General features: G+C 41.1%; 1 protein-coding gene across 1 annotated transcript; it reads right to left on the bottom strand.

Moving 5' to 3' along the window:
• Nucleotides 1-8483: 8483 nt before the first annotated feature.
• On the bottom strand, nucleotides 8484-18296 carry tnfaip8l2a (tumor necrosis factor, alpha-induced protein 8-like 2a). Its single transcript, XM_027030169.3, has 3 exons — nucleotides 18084-18296; nucleotides 14770-15099; nucleotides 8484-9460 (listed from the first exon to the last, which is right to left on the bottom strand). Exons 2-3 carry the CDS (start codon nucleotides 15085-15087, stop codon nucleotides 9218-9220), a joined length of 561 nt encoding a protein of 186 aa, XP_026885970.1. The 5' UTR covers nucleotides 15088-15099; nucleotides 18084-18296; the 3' UTR covers nucleotides 8484-9217.
• Nucleotides 18297-19723: the final 1427 nt, after the last annotated feature.

Here is a 19723-nt window from a genome sequence, read left to right as displayed (position 1 = left end):
TGTGTATGAGTGGCTTATTCGTCCTTGGTATGTCTTCCTCAAATTAACCAAGCCCCCTTTCCTCTTCATTAAATTAATGTTTTCTGTTCAGGTCTAAACACCCCTCGAGCCTAGACCTGTAACACCTATATACACACGCGGATGTACAACACTTAATAACAAAAGCAAGCACAAAAAAAAGGGCACACACTCAAACAAAACTCACCATGTCGCACGGAATTCAGAGCCGAGGGCAGGGACACGGCAACAGCAGATCACCGGTGTTCCTGCAGATGTTCAGCTCTATATGCCGGTCAATAGCACTGTCCTTTTCAACTGTCCGTATCAATCCAGTATCCGACTTTAGCCGTGTCCCTTCCCTTCTGTCTTTTAATGTTTTTGTCTTTACTGAGTTTAAAATTAACAGTTGTAGACAATTCAGTATTCATTTAATTAAAGGAAGTACGGCTGTGGGAATCATCCTTTTATAGTCTGATGTTTCAGAGTCAGGTGACGTCACTAGGCACAGGTAAGCAGTCATCTAGGGACCTCAGACTTCTAGGACTGACTATGGGCAAATACAACTGAGCGGTTACATAACTTATTCGTGTGTGTGTGTCTTAAGTTTACAGTCTGCTACTGTAGCAAATATGCTTCTTAATCTTATTGCAGCATGACCCTGATCATAGTTTTAATGGTGTGTTCCATGTTTTGATGTAATGACGCCACTATGTGAATACAGACTGGTGCAACCATGCAAACAATAGCTACAATGTGGACATTGTTTCAAAGTTAATATCTCAGGGGTAAGAGAGAGAAACTTAAAATGATCCGAGTTCAGCAGAAAAACAAAGTGAGAGCCTGTGTGCTGCCACCCAGACAACACAAACTGTACATAATGTTAGGTGTAGGGTAACCCTAGCACTAATCGTACAGATTACCGATGGGTATTCCAGCAGGTAATAGTAGTTGGCTCGTTCATCTTATGAATGGCTTTTCATGTACGTGTGTGTGTGTGTGTGTGTGTGTGTGTGTGTGTGTGTGTGTGTGTATGTATGTGTGTTTTTTTTTCTTTCAAAATATTAATTTACAGTACATTCAAATGTGAATAAAAGAAACATTTCAGGGTAACTGCAGGACTTTAGATTTAGATTCAAGTCAGATATGTATATGAAACCCTGGCTGCACTTCAAGTGAGGAAGTTACAGGACTGAACTATTCCACCAAAAACAAAAAAACCTTCCACTTAAATGAATCATCATACCACCTTATCACTGGTAGATAACCCTGGGGGACAGCTCACTCCTGTCCTTTGGCCAAAATCACTGAATCTGCACCTATACCATAGAACTGATAGGTTTCTGTTTCCCATAAAACAAAACTAACTTGGCCTCTTAAGCACATGGACGTATTCAGTGGTACAGAATTATATGGGAATAGTCATCAGAGGAGACAGGAAACTGTCAGTGTTGGCTAGAATAACTTCACCTTATTGTTAAAAAATTAAATTGCAGAACCCTTGGTAAAATATCATGGGCCCCTTCAATACTGTATGGATTCAAATCTGGTCAGGACAATGAGGTACATTGTTGATGTTTTTAATATAATGATGGAACTCAAGATTCATGACACCAGGCAATGATTTGTTTTTTTTTCCCCTTTCAATTCTTTAAAACTGGAATGTACAAGAAATACTTGCTTGGGAAACAGGCGTACGTTTACGGAAGCTTTAGTCTACACATACACCCATAAAAAAAATAATAATAATAATTTGGGAGCAAGTGGTAAAATGGAGAATTGCAGATAAATGCGCAAAAACATCATCACGTGAATTGGTTACCAAAATTAATATTAATACCAATATACCAAACTCCAAAATAGGCCACTAAGTCAAGAAAATCATTCATACCTAAACATTCTTTGGTCTGATATGTTTATTGACTCATTTGGGTATACCAGTTCATTAGCCTGTTTTTATATATTGACAGTTATTGTGAGAACGCGTTTTCAGAGATCATGTAAATTTTCTTTCCAATGATGACTGGTTAATGAGCCAATTTAGGTTCCTAAGCGTCAATCTCTTGCAGCTGTGTGCAGAATTGGGCCCAGATTTGGAGAGACCAACCTTACAAAATTTAGGTTGAATAAGTCCACTTACAGGTGTTAACATCCTTTGGATTCCTTGCAGCTGGTAGCTTTCAGAGGGAATGATCTGATATACTGGGGATATCCCTGCCATACGTAAGATTATTATGGCAGCTGTATTAGTTGTCATAATAAAACTGGCATGTCAGCATATCAGATTTACTTATACAGTGAGTAAACAGGCAAAGCACAATTGACTGTATTCGTATTAATATAAGAACAGCTAACCAGAATGAGGCTGCTGTCATCGATCAAAAGCAAGTTCATTCAATAAATGTCCATGACACTACAAAGACACACGCTCTGTCGCAGAGGAGAGACACTACGCTCTGTTGCATTAAGCTGACCAGAAAGGGTCTGCTGGAGTGTGAGAGCATGTGCTGTGTTACAAAACATGGTACAGTAGAATGGTCTCCCTGCTTTAATCATTGACCAACAACCCAGTGACCCTGAACCATACCCACATCCCTACCCACCAGACCCTGGTCATCTTCAGCTGCCAGACTGCATGCGGACGTGGTGTGTTGATTGTAAATAACTGGACCCCAGTGTTTTTGAAATTTCTGATGTTATCTCTTATATTAGCTCATTTGTCAGCTTTTCATTTGCTGTAATTGTATTAATTTATTTGTTGTAATTGTAACTGGTTACTGTACCTGCGCCCTCTAGCTGGCCTGCGGGCATGCCTGCTCTGGCATACTCAAATAAACCACTTGATAGACACAATGTATTTTAAGAATATTCAATGCTATCAACTTTTAATTTTTCTCAGGACAAATATAAGTACCTGCTTACTGATTTTCAGCCATCTACAGGCAACCGTTCTTCAGAAATCCCATGCTGAATACATTGTGTTTTTTTGGTAAATTCCCACAACAATCATGCCTGTCCATTTAAATGGCCTTTTAAAACTTAATATTTTGTCATGGTTAAAGTTTTAAATTGACAACACATTGGATCTACCTCGACAGACCTTTTTTGTCTGCAATTTAACATCTTTAATTACATTTAGCTGACACTTTTATCCAACGTGACTTGCAACCATTACTGAGTACAAGTTGACCAACTAAGGGTTAAGGGCCTTGCTCAGGGGCCCAACAGTGGCAACTTGGCAGTGGTGGGGGTTGAACTGGCAACTTTTCAATTACAAATCAAGGACCTTAACTACTGAGCTACCACTGCCCCATAGCTATGTAGCTAACACATTATTAGTACATAATGGCACAAATAGGATTTCTAACACAATTCTACTTTTGAGATATTATACCCTTATAATGGTGGTGGGGGTGTGAGCTTGATGGTTACATACTAAAATCAGGACACCTCCAGCTAATGTATTTATGTATGCCAGTGTTGATATATGGCATAAAAAATTGAGAGACCATCCTTCCAGTTATTTAATTTCTGGTCAAAATGGAAAGTACAAGCTATGCGTCTTTCAAAATGAGACAAAATTCAGAATTTATATTTAACTGAAAAGTTAGTACAAATTCTAGTTTCTGCATTCAGTTTTTTGCCATTCTTTTTAAAAACACATTCTAACTTCAGTCACAGAGGTTGGTTGCATTTTCTGTTTCTCACCATTCATCAGGTAATGCTTCAAACATTCAGTGATCAGACCATATAACCTTACTCCACATCTCAGAAATCCAAATTTGGTGTTCTGAATTCTTAACACTGTTATGACCCTGTCTGGGCTGGGAGGCCATAATATAAGGGTTTGCGTGTTACAGCAGTAGAAATGTAAATGAATAACCAGACAAAGTTGACAGCAAAGATCTAGCGTATTTACAGGTTTTGGTGATTAAAAGACAAAAAACTGGTGCAATCATGCCAGGAGTGACCAAGGCCAACACAACAAACCAAACCACACTAGAAACAAAAAGATGACTGACTAAGCTAACAAAAAGAAACTTACAATGACTACACTGACTACACTGTTAGAAACAAAGATAAACTCACACCCAAACAAAATGGCAGCCACTCCCTATCATCAATGTGTAACCATATAGAGGACAACTAATATATACAAGATACAAGAAACATATATTATCCAGCAATCAAACTGAAAGGGACCAAGCAAACCATATATCAAGGGGTGAATCCAAAGTCATACACATGAAGAAAAACAAACAAGATCAAAAAGAAGCAACACTATCAACAACAATCTTTTCTCCAACAAATCCTCAGTCGAGCCCTTTGTCTCATCACCTTCCTTTAATATGGTGCTCTGCTCACCAGAAAACCTGGTGTAGATCGGTATTGGGCATATCAGAGAGGCAGAGGCAAAACCTGGAACACAGGGAAGACAGACACACAGACAGACATAACAACACCTTCACATCCATTCTGCCACAATGTGCTGAATAGTCTTTTTACAGTGTTAGGGTTAGGGTTAACCCTAGGGTTGCACTAACCCTAACCCTAACCTAACCCTAACCCAGTGGAAGGAGAGACAGAAATAAAGGCAGATTATATTAAGCCTGAATCCAGAGTAGTGCTGGATTTTCATTTCTCACAGAAAGAAGTGTCATTGTTTGGGGGTCTACAAGAGCAGGAGTAGGACTGTCAGGGTGTGAACGGTGCATGTCTAGGATTAGGGAGGTATGCAACACATCCTGCCACAACACCCAACACCTCTCCTCTGGACCAAACCCCTCCCAGTCAATGAGATACTGTGTTTTGTTGCCCCATCATCTGGAGTCCAGTCTCACATGGTATACACAGGAGAACCCCCCACATCCAAAGGCGAGGTGGCATCTTCATTATTGGGAGTTGACAGAGGTACTGCAATATATGGCATAAGAAGCAAGACATGCTACTTTACAAGTGTTTTTCAGGTGCAATCAGTGTGATTGGCATATGTTTGTACAAATAGTGGCTGCTTAGATGAAAACATAGACACCTCACTTGCCTTATATGGTCATCCACTGTGTGAGTTAGAGCCATGTGCACAGCAAAACATTGCTTGTGCTTTGTAATCAGATAAAGTGTACTGTATGCGTGTGACACTGTTTGCCAAAACTGTTGCAGTCATAGATATTGATTTTAGTGAATAATTTGATTGCCAATACCTTTGGGCATTGTCTAGCCTTTAACAATGAAGCTATAATGAAGCTAATATTCTCTTTTAGAAAGTTGCTGAACATTGATGTGATGTTTTAGCAAAAAAAAAATAAAATCTTGCACACTCGATGTATAGTGACTGATGACTGTGCATTTGGAGAGGTTTTTGGGCACTTTGGAGATGTCTAGGTTTTCTAGCAATCTGCAAGACCTGTCTTAAGTGAACAACTTGCTTCTGGAGTGAAGGGAGATAAACAAAAATGTCACTGATGTATGCTACTACAAACCTTCCTATCATCTCCCTCCCTCCCTTGTTGATAAAGGCCTGGAACACAGAAGGGGCATTAGGAAGTCCGTATGGCGTAACCCGGTGCCCAGTGTGGCGGTAATGAGGCAGTAATGAAGGCCGTCTTCCACTCATCCCCTTCCTTTATTCATACAAAGTTCTAAGCATGCCTTAAATCCATCTTAGTGAAAAAAAAACCAAAACAAGCCCCTCTCATCTGTTCCAAGGCAGAAGGTACTAATGGTAACAGATACAGTTATTTTATTTAAACATTGAGACCTCTATAATCAATATAAGTATATAGCCCATCATCCTTCTTTAAATGAAGAAAAATCCTGCTGTGGCTGGAGTCGTATGTGTCCTTGTGCCAATGCCTCTGCTATGTAGTCCTCCATGGCTTTATTCTCTGCTATGGACAAGGGGTATTGACAAACTCGAGGCGGTAGCTCCTTCCATCAGATCAATAGCACAGTCATAAAGACTTTGTGGTGGTAGGTTAGCTGCTTTGCCCTTATTGAATACCTCGGCTAGGTCCTTGCATTCCTCTGGCACAGAAAAAGTTTGAACCAGTTTAGGACTTTCTACTGATGTGGAAGCTAACTCAGGCTAACTCTGTGAGTTGTTCAGCATTTAGTCCTACCTCATTCCTTAGGAATTCCTTATTCCTCATTCCTACCTCATTCCTTAGGTGAATTCTAAAGCACAATTGGCTGCAGAACAAGAACCCTATTTCAGACCATAAAGAATCTCTCCACTAGCTTTGCCCTGTAATGGATGATCGAAAACTACTTTAAATCGAGTTGCAAAAAAGATTATAATCTCTGGTCATGTCTCAACCTTCAGTCTATACAATGTTGGCCCAGTCTAATGCTCTCCCACTTAAAAGGGAGATTATAAGAGGGATACAAAAGGAGTTGACAATACATGGAGGCTGATGGGCAAAATACAATGAACATTGAAGCAGAATCCCTTACAGCCTGCGGGATCACCATTGTATTTATCCGGCAGGGTGGTGAGTTGCGGTTTGTCGGTTTGTCAGAGATGGAGTCAAATGCCGGTAAAGGTTTAATGATGTAGCGGGGCAATCCAAAGGTGTAAGTCAGATAATAAGCAGAGGAGACCAGCACACAGGTGAATAGCAGACAAATCCAATAGGGAACAGGTCATAGAGTAAATCCAGGTAACAGACAAAAAGAGATCAATAACCATAAAAGTGATGACAAATACTAATACTCATAATCATAAGGCAGGCAGACATGACTTCACAATCACTGGCAGGAAAAAACAGAGCCTATATAGGTGAGTGTATGAGGGATAATTAGTAACAGGTGAATCTAATAATCTGTACAGAAATAGGGGCTTGTGGGTAATGTAGTGTGTATTGGACTGAGTCAGAGTGGAAAGCGTATTTGAAGGTATAAGCAATATCGGCTAAGCATGCTGAGATGCGTCTGGAGACCTGTGTTGGAGGGTAGGAAAGAAATAATTGAGTGTCATAAGTATAGCAGTGGTAGGAGAAGCCATGAGAAAATGTTACATCACCAAGAGAGTGAGTATACAAAGAGAAGTGGGCATAACACTGATCTTACAGCAAACAGCAAACAACTAGGTTTGGACAAGAAGCCTTGAATTTAACATAATCTAAAAAGTTAGTAAACTCAGAGCCTTCCTTAACCAACCAGAGCATGATCACAGAGAAAAACCAAAGCACACTTTAAAAAATGTAACTTTTTGCAAAAAGCTATTTGAAATATCATACATCAAACAAACTGATTCTTTTCTATTTGAACTTTTTGACATTTTTTTCATGATTGAACTGATTTGCTGATGTCATGATTCCTCAGTTTAGTTACTCACTACCTCAGCAGTCTTACTTCCTGGTTTACATCTCTAAAGTTTTTGAAACAATACTAGGTTTACGACATTACAAATTTTTGATAATAAATTGGAGCTAAATATGAAAGCATGTGAATTCAGAATATGGAGATGCTACCTGTAGTTGAATATGTGTGGCTACCAAGGTATGCCCCAAAATATTAGTACAGTAGCTGTGATGGACCAGGCAGAATCAGACGCTCACGGATATAAAACAGGCGCTTTATTAGTGTTCAACTCAGTGGTAGCTGAATAAACCAGGGTCAAAACCAAACGGTCAAAGTAAGGGGAAATCCAAATCATGGAGAAAGAATAGTCCATGTCAAAACCAGAAAAGCAATCTAAAACCAGGCAGAAAAATCCGAAAAGGGCCGGCAAAAATCATCAATGAGAAATACAAAATCAAGGTACGATACACAGGGAGATGATCAAGGAAATAACGCTTGGTATGCTCAGCAGAATCTAGAGGCAATACTTTGCAATGTATGGGAGGTCGAGACAGGCTTATATACACAATCCTATGAACACACAGGTGAATTCAATATTCTGGTGATGATGATCTGATTGAACGTCCATGATTGGAAGAGTTGTTGGCCAGGTGACGAGCAGTCTGCTGGGTAGTGTAGTGTGATGAGGGGTCAGGCAGTATGAAAGTAGGGTTATGGCTAGAGTAGTGTAGAGGGTTTTGTTACTGTATTTTGTTACTGTAGAGGCCACCTGAGACTGTTAGACATTCTCCGGACAATGCCTCGTTTGTAACACTGAGCTCAAAATAAAGATGGGACAAGCTGTTCTCTTCAATTAATTGCAGAGTCTGCATCTTTATTTCTGTTTAAACAGTCTTGACCTTGGGAAGATTTAGGAACAACATCCTATTGCATCACCAGATGTAAGTTATGACCCTATGCATAACCAACTTTCTAGTTTTCCTTAATGCTAAAACAGTGATATCTGACATGGTTTTACCATTTGGGTAGCCTCATTTATAATGTAATTGGTGTTGGCAATGTATTAAAGTATAGCTGGTGCTTAGAAAGTGATGATGCATAATGCTATCTAAAAAAGCTGGCATGAGTTCGAGGTAACACAGAATTTATTAGCACAACACAAGCCAAGTAATTGCACATTAAACTTGGTTAGAATATTTTAATGAGGCATATACATGCTATAAATAACAAAATGAGCATACAAAATACTCCTGGTTGTTTTCCTGGTTATTAGGATGTTACCTAATAGATGGATCGAAAGAATGAGAGCAAGCCCAAAGGAAGAGATTTCCCCAAACCTAACACACCAGTCCTCTGGCTTTTCTCCAACTCCAACTCCCCAGTTCATCAGCTATGCCCCAAGTCCACTTTCCTCTCCGCTCCACTCACTTCCATACACCCACCATTACCAATTATCAAGTACACCTGAACCAACTTTCCAGAACTCCACTTGGAGAACAGCAAACTGACACTTGAGTGTACCAGAAACATTGTTGGTCATTTAACTGCATTGATACCACAGCCGTTCATGCATTTCATCTCAGAATCTCAGACACAAATACAACATTGTTGGACAATCACGTGCATATGTAAAAGATTACCAACTTCCATACTAAAAAATCTTCAATCCATGAATAGACCTGGCCCTGACTTTTGTGTGTGTGTGTGTGTGTGTGTGTGTGTGTGAGAGAGAGAGAGAGAGAGAGAGAGAGAGAGAGCATGCATATGGTGAATGGCCTTTCTTGCTATAATAGAAATTGTGATTGTGAGCATGTGAACATGGAGATGAGTCTCAGACAGAAAACTCCCCTCTACCTCTCACTCCTCCCTCTTTCTCTTTCTGCCTTCTGGTCATTCTCTCATTTGTCCCCTCTGTGTTTCAGAGTTTGCCCTCCTCGATCATTTGGTTGAGTCCAGAGCAGATCCTAGTGAGGTTGGGCCACAGCGTCCCCTGTGGCTCATAGAGGTGTGTGAGCAGGTCAGGATCAGAGTAGTGGTTGAACACATGGCGGATGCGTGAGAGAGATTTGGGAGTCAGATGCTTCTCCACCAGCTGCAGGAGTAAGTCCCGGCACTCTGTCAACAGACCAATCATTACTGCCTTATCAAACGTGAACTCCACCTGAGAGAGAGAGAGAGAGAGAGAGAGAGAGAGAGAGAGAGAGAGAGAGAGAGAGAGAGAGAGAGAGAGAGAGAGAGAGAGAGAGAGAGAGAGAGAGAGGGGGGGGGGGTAGAGGGAGGGAGGGAGGTGTGGTGTATTTAGATCAATTAGATGTAGGAAACTTAGGTATGCAGGTATGTGTATGCTAATTTATGACCATGTGTGTCTTTATTTTATGTGAGTATATACTGAGAGTGCATGTGTGTGTATAATAGGCAGTGCAGGCTGTAATTCATACTTCTCTCACATACTACCATACTCACTCACTTCTCTCACACAGTATCCAACACTCTCAAATATCATACTCACACATTCTCTCAAACTCTCAGGCTTACACTAAGATATTTCCTTTCATACACCATTAAACTCTGATTCATGTGCTACTATTATATCCTCATACTTGCTGTTAAACTCACACATGCTTAACAAAGATATGATGTTGATGAAATAATAAATTTGTCATACTGGGCATAAATCCCCCAAGCAGAAAAGCAAGAAAATACACGTAGCTCACATAGAAAAAATGCCGATCCTGCCAGGCTCCTGCCCTGCTCCCTAACCCCACCCCCTCCAAACCTCCTGCTGTGTTCATTCCACTTATTTGAGGAAATGTATGATGCTTGAACAGCAGATTAAATGCACTAAACACAATTTATGGTCTTCATTTCATTTAATTTATATACTTATATAGCACAGTTAAAAATGACAGTTGACCAAAGTGTTGTACAATAAAATACAATTAGAACCACATGCAGAACAATAAGACACACACAATAAAGCTATTAAACAACAAATGACATACAAGGAAGGTAAAAAAATAGCATCACAATAAAACATTATTATGCACCTAATTAAGTAATAAAAAGTAATAAAAGTTTAGGAGCTCATACTCAGTGCCAAAAGATAATGGGAATGAGATATTAATAGTCTGTATGGGAATGAGGGAGTAATATTGTAAGGTGGGCTTGAACTAAAGTTTTGAGCCAAGTTTCTAGCTGGTAACTTCAAGTATTGAGGTCTGTGAGCTCTCATGCTACAGCTCATTTCTTCCCTGTGAGGGTCTCTGTGTTTTTACAGGTCTCCTCCCCTCTCCAGTTTTCCCCTCTCGAGTCTGTCTCTCTTCCAAGGCTTCCCTTAGCCATTGAAGTTCCTTGCCATTTACTGGTTTTGTTTGGGAAGTTTTAGTTTGGTTTTTTCCCCAGTGCATTGGGGTTGCCAGCCGCATGATCCCACTGAAAAGCCCAAATGAGTTCATGGTCCAGGATGTGATGGGAGGAGACCCAGGACCGCTCCTCGGGCCCGTATCCCTCCCAGTCCACCAAATAACTTGGCAGGGTCCATGCACAACTCATTGTGGGAGATGGTAAATCCCAAAAAGGACATGGTACGGGCATGGAACACTGACTTCTCCAGCTTGACGAAGAGGTGGTTCTCAAGCAGAAGCTGGAGGACCCGCCTAACATGGGTGACATGTTCATCTACTGTTTGAATGTATATTAGGATGTCATCTAAGTAGACGAACACGTATCTGTGAAGGCAGGTGCGTTCATCAAATCAAATGGCATGACCAGGTATTCGTAGTGTCCAGAGGGGGTGATGAATGCTGTCTTCCATTCGTGTCCATCTCGGATTCTCACTAGGTTGTAGGCGCTGCGCAGGTCCAATTTGGTAAAAGTGAAGGCCTGCTGCAGCACCTCAAATGCTGAGGTCATGAGGGGCAACAGATAACGGTCCTTGACAGTCACCTTGTTAAGGCCCCAGTAGTCTATACAGGGGCGTAACCTACCGTCTTTCTTCCCGACAAAAAAAGCCGATGGCCAGATGAATCCTAGGGCTAAGGCTTCCTGGATATATTTTTCCATTGCCAAACGTTCGGGCCCCCGAAAGGGAGAACAAGTGGCCTCTAGGGGGATTGAAGCTCGAGGAGGAGGTTTATTGCCATCTTATAAGGTCAACGGGGTGGCAATAGTTGGGCCTTCTGTCTGCTAAATGCCACCCTAAGGTCCCAGTATTCCTGGGGGAATTGAGACAGGTCCAGACAGTCAGGATTGTGACCAGGCCCAGACCGGGGTTTGGGTGGCTGCAGGCAGGAGGTCTGACACGTCAAACCCCAAGACAGCACTGATCAGCTCAGCCAGTCTACCAGAGGATAGTGTCGCTAAAGCCAGGGGTACTCCAAAATCAGTTGCAAGCCAGGAGCATGGATAATGAACAGTACAATGTGTTTGGTGTGTACGCTAACTTGCAACATGACTGGATGTCTGAGGACTAACAACCCCTGGCTCAAGGGACCGGCCATCAATGGCAGCAATGGGTAGGGGTTCGTCCAGTGGGACAGTGGCAGGGCTAACTTGTTGGCCAACCCAGCGTCAAGAAAGTTGCCTGCTGCCCCAGAGTCCACAAATGCCTGGAGACGTGTTTCAGACATTCCCCAAGCCATTGTGGTGCTGAGGAACAACCCCTGAGCTCGGGGAGGACTGGTTGAGTCCATCAAAGGTCCTCCCTCCCCTGATGGATGTTGTCTTTTCCCTGGAGCTCAGGACAAGCTGGGTGGAGATGACCCGAGCTTCCACAGTACAGACACCTCCCTTCCCGCAGCCGAGCATCGTCCTCACTCCGGGAAAGGCGGGTGTGTCCGAGTTGCATTGGCTGGGATCCAGACTCCCCCTGCTTGTCAGGCACATGAACAGGGCTACGGGTACGCGGAGCTCCACGAGAGCCTCAACTGATCTCTGGACCCCATGTTCTACGCCTCTGCCGTACGCGATTGTCAATACACAATACCAGATCGATCAGGTTGTCGAGAGAGGCACGAGTATCATGGTGGACCAGTTCGTCTTTAAGCTTCTTGCTGAGGCCCTGGTGGAAAGCAGCCATCAGCACTGTGGGGTTCCATCCACTCTCGGCTGCCACAGTGCGGAATTCAATCGTGTAATCAGCCACCGCTCTTTTCCCCTGACATATATTAAGAAGACAGGAAACCATCTCCCCTCCAGTGACTGGATGGTCAAAAGTCCACTTAAGGGCAGCAGCAAACTCTGCTGCAATGAAACATACATCAGTTTGGTGCTCCCAGACCAGGGTGGCCCATGCCAGAGCCCTTCCATTCAGAAGGGAGATTATGTACGCCACCTTTGCTCACTCTGTGGGAGCTCAAAAGCCAGTGAGCATTAAAGGAGGAACCCCCTACAGCCTCGGGCAGGGAGCAACAGCTCTGAACATGAGGTGGGTAGAATTTGCTGCTACCACAGTCCCAGCTGCCTCCTGACTAGGGGCAGCCAGAGGCACTGGTGTTCATGTCAGGACCTGCAAACTGAGAGGTGATCTGTTCCAGGGCCTGCACATGTCAACCAACAGTCACCCCCTGATTAGTCAGAGCCACCTTTACCAGATCTAACTGTTGAGCTGGGTCCGTGGCTGAGATTTCTGTAAGGTGGGCTCAAACCCAGGTCAGCTAGGTGATGACACTGACAGCCTACTGGATGAGCAACCACGCTCTAATGATGGTGGGACGGTGTGCAGAACAATTAGATCTTGGATCAGGTAAAACAAAATGAAAAACTAAACACCACATCGAGTGTGGAAAAAAGGGAGAACAAAGGACGCCACAGGAAGAATGGCAACCCCGATGCAATGGGGAAAACCAAAGTGTGGTGGTGTACACATCAAAGTTTAATACACTATGATAATTTGCACATCAGTTTAATAGCACTATGGTAGTGTACACAGAGTTTAATGCACTGTGAAAGTGTACACATCAGTTTAATAGCACTATGGTAGTGTACACATCAGAGTTTAATACACTGTCATCGTGTACACATCAGAGTTTAATATACTGTGGTGTATGCAGAGTTTAATACACTGTGGTAGTATATACCTCAGAGCATTTATATATCATTTTGCACTGTGGTAGTGTACACATCACAGTTTAATACACTGCGATGGTGTACACATCAAAGTATAGTATACAGTGATAGTATACACATCAGAGTTTAATACACTGTGGTGGTGTACACATCAGAGTTTAATACACTGTGGTAGTGTACACATCAGAGTTTAATACACTGTGGTGGTGTACACATCAGAGTTTAATACACTGTGGTAGTGTACAGATAAGAGTTTAATACACTATGATAGTTTGCACATCAGTTAATAGCACTATGGTAGTGTACACATCAGAGTTTAATACACTGCCATCATGTACACATCAGAGTTTAATGCACTGTTGTGTACACAGAGTTTAATACACTGTGGTAGAGTACACATCAGAGTTTAATACACTGGTAGTGTACAAAACAGTTTAATACACTATGATAGTGTACACATCAGAGTTTAATACACTGGTAGTGTACAAAACAGTTTAATACACTATGATAGTGTACACATCAGAGTTTAATACACTGTGATGGTGTACACGTTAGACTTTAATACACTGTAGTACTGTACACATCAGAGTTTAATAGTACTGTAATGGTGTACACATCAGAGTATAATAGACAGTGATGGTGTATACATCAGACTTTAATACACTGTGGTAGTGTACACATCAGTTTCATAGCATTGTGGTAGCGTACACATCAGAGTTTAATACACTATGATAGTGTGTACATCACTTTAATAGCGCTATGGAAGTGTACACATCAGAGTTTAATACACTGTGGTAGTGTACACATCACAGTTTAATAGCAATATGGTAGTGTACACATCACAGTTTAATACATTGTGATAGTGTACATCTCCGAGCATTTATATATCATTTTGCACTGTGGTAATGTACACATCACAGTTTAATACACTGTGATGGTGTACACATCAGAGTTTAATACACTGTGATAGTGTACACTCTCTCATGCCTAGAAACTCTCATGTACAGACTGCCAAACCTCTCACACACTATGACTGTTATGTACACACTGTCAAACCTCTCACACACTATGACTGTTCACTTTCAAATTCTTTTGCACACCCTATCAAGTTCTCATGAGATATCATACACATACTAGTCATAGACATATACATACTATTAAACTCTGATGTTTAATAGCAGTCATAGTTATGTTCGCTGTCATGTACCCCTGTATACAACATTTTACACAGATTATGAGGTATGAATGAGAGTATGATGAGGTGTATTTGTGTACCTCCTGAAAGCTGATTGCAGTCATGGCTCCTATGTGTGTGTGTGTGTGTGTGTGTGTGTATGAGTTTGTGTGTGTGTGTGTGTGTGTGTGTGTGTGTGTGTGTGTGTGTGTGTGTGTGTGTGTGTGTACCTCCTGGAAGCTGATTGCAGTCATGGCTCCTGTGTGCAGTTTCTTTCTGAACTCCTGAACCATGCCGAGTTCCTCTGGACTGAATTTGTCGTGTCGGATCAGAACTCCAACCTTCACGGCCACCTTTATCATGTTCTTCACTACTTTCTTGGCCTCTGCCTGGTTGCCAGAGTGCGCCTTAGAGACCCGATACAGCTCATCCAGAACCTCACTGCTGTTGTCATCTATAAACATCTGTGCCATAGATTTACTGGCAATGTGACTGAGGAACTTTTTCTGCACCTTCATGGCCATGTCTTTGGAGCTGAAGGCCTCCATACTGTTCACTGCCTGTGAAAAATGAAAATTCACTCTTACAGATGAGAATAGATGAAACCCATCATGCACTTTTTATTTTAAAACAATGCTTCACTAACTGAAACAGTTCATTAGAGCAATGTGGAATGTTTTATCCCTGACCCCTTTGACAGAGCTAGTTAGTCTAGCATCCCTAATACTAACCTTAACTCTTAATACAAACCCTAACCCTAAACTTAACTCCTAATACTAACCTTAATTCCTAATACTAACCCTAACTCTAACCTTAACCTTAACTCCTAATACTAACCTTAACCTAACCCTAAACTTAATCTAACCCTAACCCTAACCCTAACATTAAATCTTAACAGTAACCTTAACCTAAAAAAACCTGCTCAGATGTACATTTGAATAGATGTGCCTTGAACAGCAGGCCTGGTTAAGAGTTCCCCCACTGTTCAGGAAATGGTGGTAATGAACGTATGCTGATAAGATGCTGAGCTAAACAAGGCCATATCCATAGTCCTGCTTGTTCAAAAGCTTAAACTGTAGTTAATAACAAAAGGTCTTTCTGGATGTTAGAAAAATGTGCTACAGTGTTCATATTGGGTTTTAATTTTCTTGTGTATAATTTTTAGTGTTATTTTAATGGTTTTTGGTCACTTTTTTAAAATGGCTCATGAAGAGACACATTAAACTGATTTCAAAAGTGTCCTTCTCCTTCTCCTTCCTGCTGTGAATTGGTCAAGAGTTTTGTCAGTTTTGGTTGATGACAAAGACAACCTTGACAAAATGAACACAGGAAGGTTTCTTAGTATAGTTAGAAACTCTCAAAGTTCTTGTTCATATTGTTATTTATGCACTGAAAATATCTGCCATTTCAAATGTAACAATTCCCTCTGTCCTGGAGCATCATCTGAGCTCGTCATCACCTTTCCTTGTTTAAGTAAGTGTATTTAAGCAGCTTCTGTAGAACACCTCTTTGTGAGGTATTGCCATGTATATCATACATAGTAAGCGTTGTTCCTGGTCATCATTTGTCTTGTTTAGAACCATGCCCATTGCTTTTACTTCGTCTCTCAGTTTTTGCCTCTATGTACGTTTGTACTAGTATTGACCTTGGACTCTTTATCTTTCAGAATTCCTTGTATGATCATACCTTGTCTATCTTGGTGTGTACCTTTGCTTGGATTATTATTATGAGTGAGTCTAACCGAGTTAATCTGAAGCCTCACAGAATACCTCAGAAAACATGCAGACCGTGGACTCTGAAGCTCTACAAAAAGCAATATCATGTCAAAGACTTATATTGGGCCAACAACAGAGTTGTTGAAAAATTCACGCAGGCATTGAATACAACAACAAGCTGAGCAACATCTCATCTTACATGCATCTCATCTTATGGCTCATTTTATGGATACATGCAACTTACATACATCTCATCTTAGATACATCTAATTTTATGGCTCATCTTATGGATACATGCATCTGTCATCTTGCTACTGACTCTGGCTTGAATCTCATTCAGCGCACTGTCCGTACTTTCCTGTTCAGTAAACCTGATAAATATGATGGCAATTCTGAAAACTTTAGTGGTTTCTTTCTGCAATGTTTAATTTATTTCCATAATTCCCCAGCTAGTAATTTATTTTCATAATTTATTTCCATAATTCCTCAGCTCGCTTCCAAGCTTAGCACTGTTTTTGACCATACACAAGGTGGCAGAGTTTGTGGGGAAAATGCAATTGAAATTGTCATGAAAAAGGTTGTCCTGTGTAAGAATGTACCTGTGAATTTCATACCTTGGCATCAGGTAGTGGCTGCAATGAGCCAGCATTACACTTCCCTTCAGGAAGAGATCATGGTGGAATTAGCCTGACAAGGGATCAATTGATCACCCAATCTATAAGACTGGAGCGGTTGTTGAGAGAACATAAACCCAAGAGGCTCAGGGTCATGGCTTTATTTGTCCATCTACATCCCTTATAGCCTCAAGATTTTTCTTCATTAGTAAGAAGGATGGAGGTCTTTGCCCATGCATTGACTATTAAGCGATTACTCAGGGTTCAGATATATGTGCCCATCACATTCCTTAGATCCCAATGGCACTAGAACAACTGCGGAAATCTAAAATTTACAACAAATTAGATTTATGCGGTGCTTATAAGTACGGATACGAGCACAGGACAAGTGGAAGACCTCATTCATAACCACTAGGGGACAGCATGAGTACCTTTTTAGGCACTTTATGAAGACAGTAAGTAATCTTAAAATGCAGTGCAATACTGTCTGTGTTTGTGCTTACTTAAAGTATACATATACATAACTTTTCAAAAAATACACAAGCTATTTATCAATGATATATCTGAATGTGTGTGGTGTGTTAGCTGATCTTTAATGTTTTTATAGAGAAGTAAAGCACCCTTTGGAGGAAGTCAGAGTTTCTGCTCTACGAGTACAAGAGGAAATGGAGTCACAGAACACACACAGCAGTCAGACTTCTACTTGACATACATTTCAAGCTCCAAAAATTGCACACTCCAACCTAAACCTAATTAAGCTCTTCAGGTCACAAATATTATTTTGATAAAACAGCACTAAAATCAGTACATCCCTTTCAGGCATTTCATTAATAATTTGAATTTCTGTAGATTTGTAGTGGTGTTGTGGTAGCATTAAAGCCCTTCAGAAAAGCATACATGGCCATATTTCTTAATGATCACCATTAAAGATGAGAATTTCTGACATGACAGCCACCCATTGACCTTACACTAGTCCACCAACATCAGACCCACCTACCAACATCAGTCCTAGCAAGTGACATGATACCCACTGACTGGCATCTCATAGCCACCCACTGCCATCACACACAAAATGGAACATTTTTACCTACTGCTGCGGTAGCTACAGAGCAGAGAGTATAATAATGCTGTGATCTGAAATATCTTTACACATACAGTAATAAACACTTCTTACTGTAAAAGATACAGCATGTGGCTGAAAGACACAGAGCTTACCTCCAGTAACTGCAGATCCAACTGTGCTAAATGTGTTAACGTGTTAAAGTGTGTTACTGTGTGTGTGTGTGTGTGTGTGTGTGTGTGTGTGTGTATGTGTGTGTGTTAGTCAGTGGCTGAGTCTGTGTGTATCTGTGTGTTTGTGTGTGTGCATGTGTGTATGTGCTCTGTTAAGTAGTTTGGGTAATGTTGGTTAATGTTCGTCTGACTCTGCAAGGACCATTTCCTCAAACTGAAGAGGCTGAGAAGGGCACGCCTAGCTATGAACAACTGAACACATAGGCAAGCGTGCAGACTGCACACACACACACACACACAAGCAAGCGTGCAGACTTGCACGCGCACACACACACACACACACACACAGGTAACCTTGCAGACTTACATTCACACACAGACAAACCTGCAGACATACACGCAGATTACACACACACAGGCATGCACACAAGCAAGCACACATTTCACACATGACAAGTAGACAAATACATATGCACACACAAGCACATATGCACACATACATGAACATACACATGCACACAAATGTACATACATGCACACAAACACTGAGATTTAACTTTGAGATTTAATTTCAATCACTTTAATCAGTACAAATTGTCTGTTCCTCTAATAATGCTTAAGCTGTACTGAATAAGCATAAAATAATGATACATAAATAAAGCTGCCTTGTCTTTCAGATAGTAATCTACTTACCCCATTAACCCTTAGTAATCATTTAGTCTACTGTATAGTGGTAATTTAGTCTACTGTATAGTAATCGTTTAGTCTACTGTATAATGATTTACAGTTTTTTATTAGTTTGTATAGAGTGTGTATTTATTGTAGTAACTATGTAGCTGTGCTCTTGTCTGTAATTCTTGTCATTCTTCTGCACTGTTGTCCTCTTCTGTTTCTTGTCACACATAGCATTGTGTCCTGTGGTAAAAACTACAACCTGAATTTGACTTTGACATGAATGCACCCGTGTACATAAACACACACATTACACACATAACCACCATAGCTTAGGTTAGCGGATACTTGTAGCGTTAAAAGTTATTTCTCATTCCAACACAGCATTACTACATTTTAGAGCTAATAGCAGTAGCAAAAAGAAGTGTGTGATGAAAGCCAGGAAAGAAACTCACACACACACAAGATCACTTGTTTCACTGTGGTGAAACTCTGTGGTTTGTCTGTTAAAAAAAAAAAAAGAATGTGTGTGTGTGTGTGTGTGTGTGTGTGTGTGTGTGTGTGTGTGTGTGTGTGTGTGTGTGTGTGTGTGTGTGTCAGACCGGAAGAGATGGGGGGAAATTAAGTTTTAGTCTCAGAATGAGATGCTGCTGGCTGTAAGAAACAGGAAGCACAGGTGTAAGCAGTTTCCTCATGACTTCCTTCCTATCTGACAGATCAAAAGAAAAAAAAGATAGTGAAGGAGAGAAGGAGAGAATAGAATCCAGGTATTAACATTGGGGTTTGGGTTAGAGAGTCCAGGATTAGCATAACGGTTTACAGTGCATCCAGAAACTATTCACAGCGCTTCACTTTTTCCAAATTTTGTTATGTGTTTCATGTGTTCCATGTTCCATATTTTCCCTGTCTTGTGTTTTTTAGCTCCGTTCCATAGTTTCGTTTTCTCCAAC

Source organism: Electrophorus electricus, chromosome 4 (assembly GCF_041902795.1).
Source record: "Electrophorus electricus isolate QZ-2024a chromosome 4, ASM4190279v1, whole genome shotgun sequence".
NCBI lineage: Eukaryota > Metazoa > Chordata > Actinopteri > Gymnotiformes > Gymnotidae > Electrophorus > Electrophorus electricus.
The sequence above is the reverse complement of the archived record's forward strand: the minus strand, read 5'-3'. Positions and strand labels throughout refer to the sequence as shown.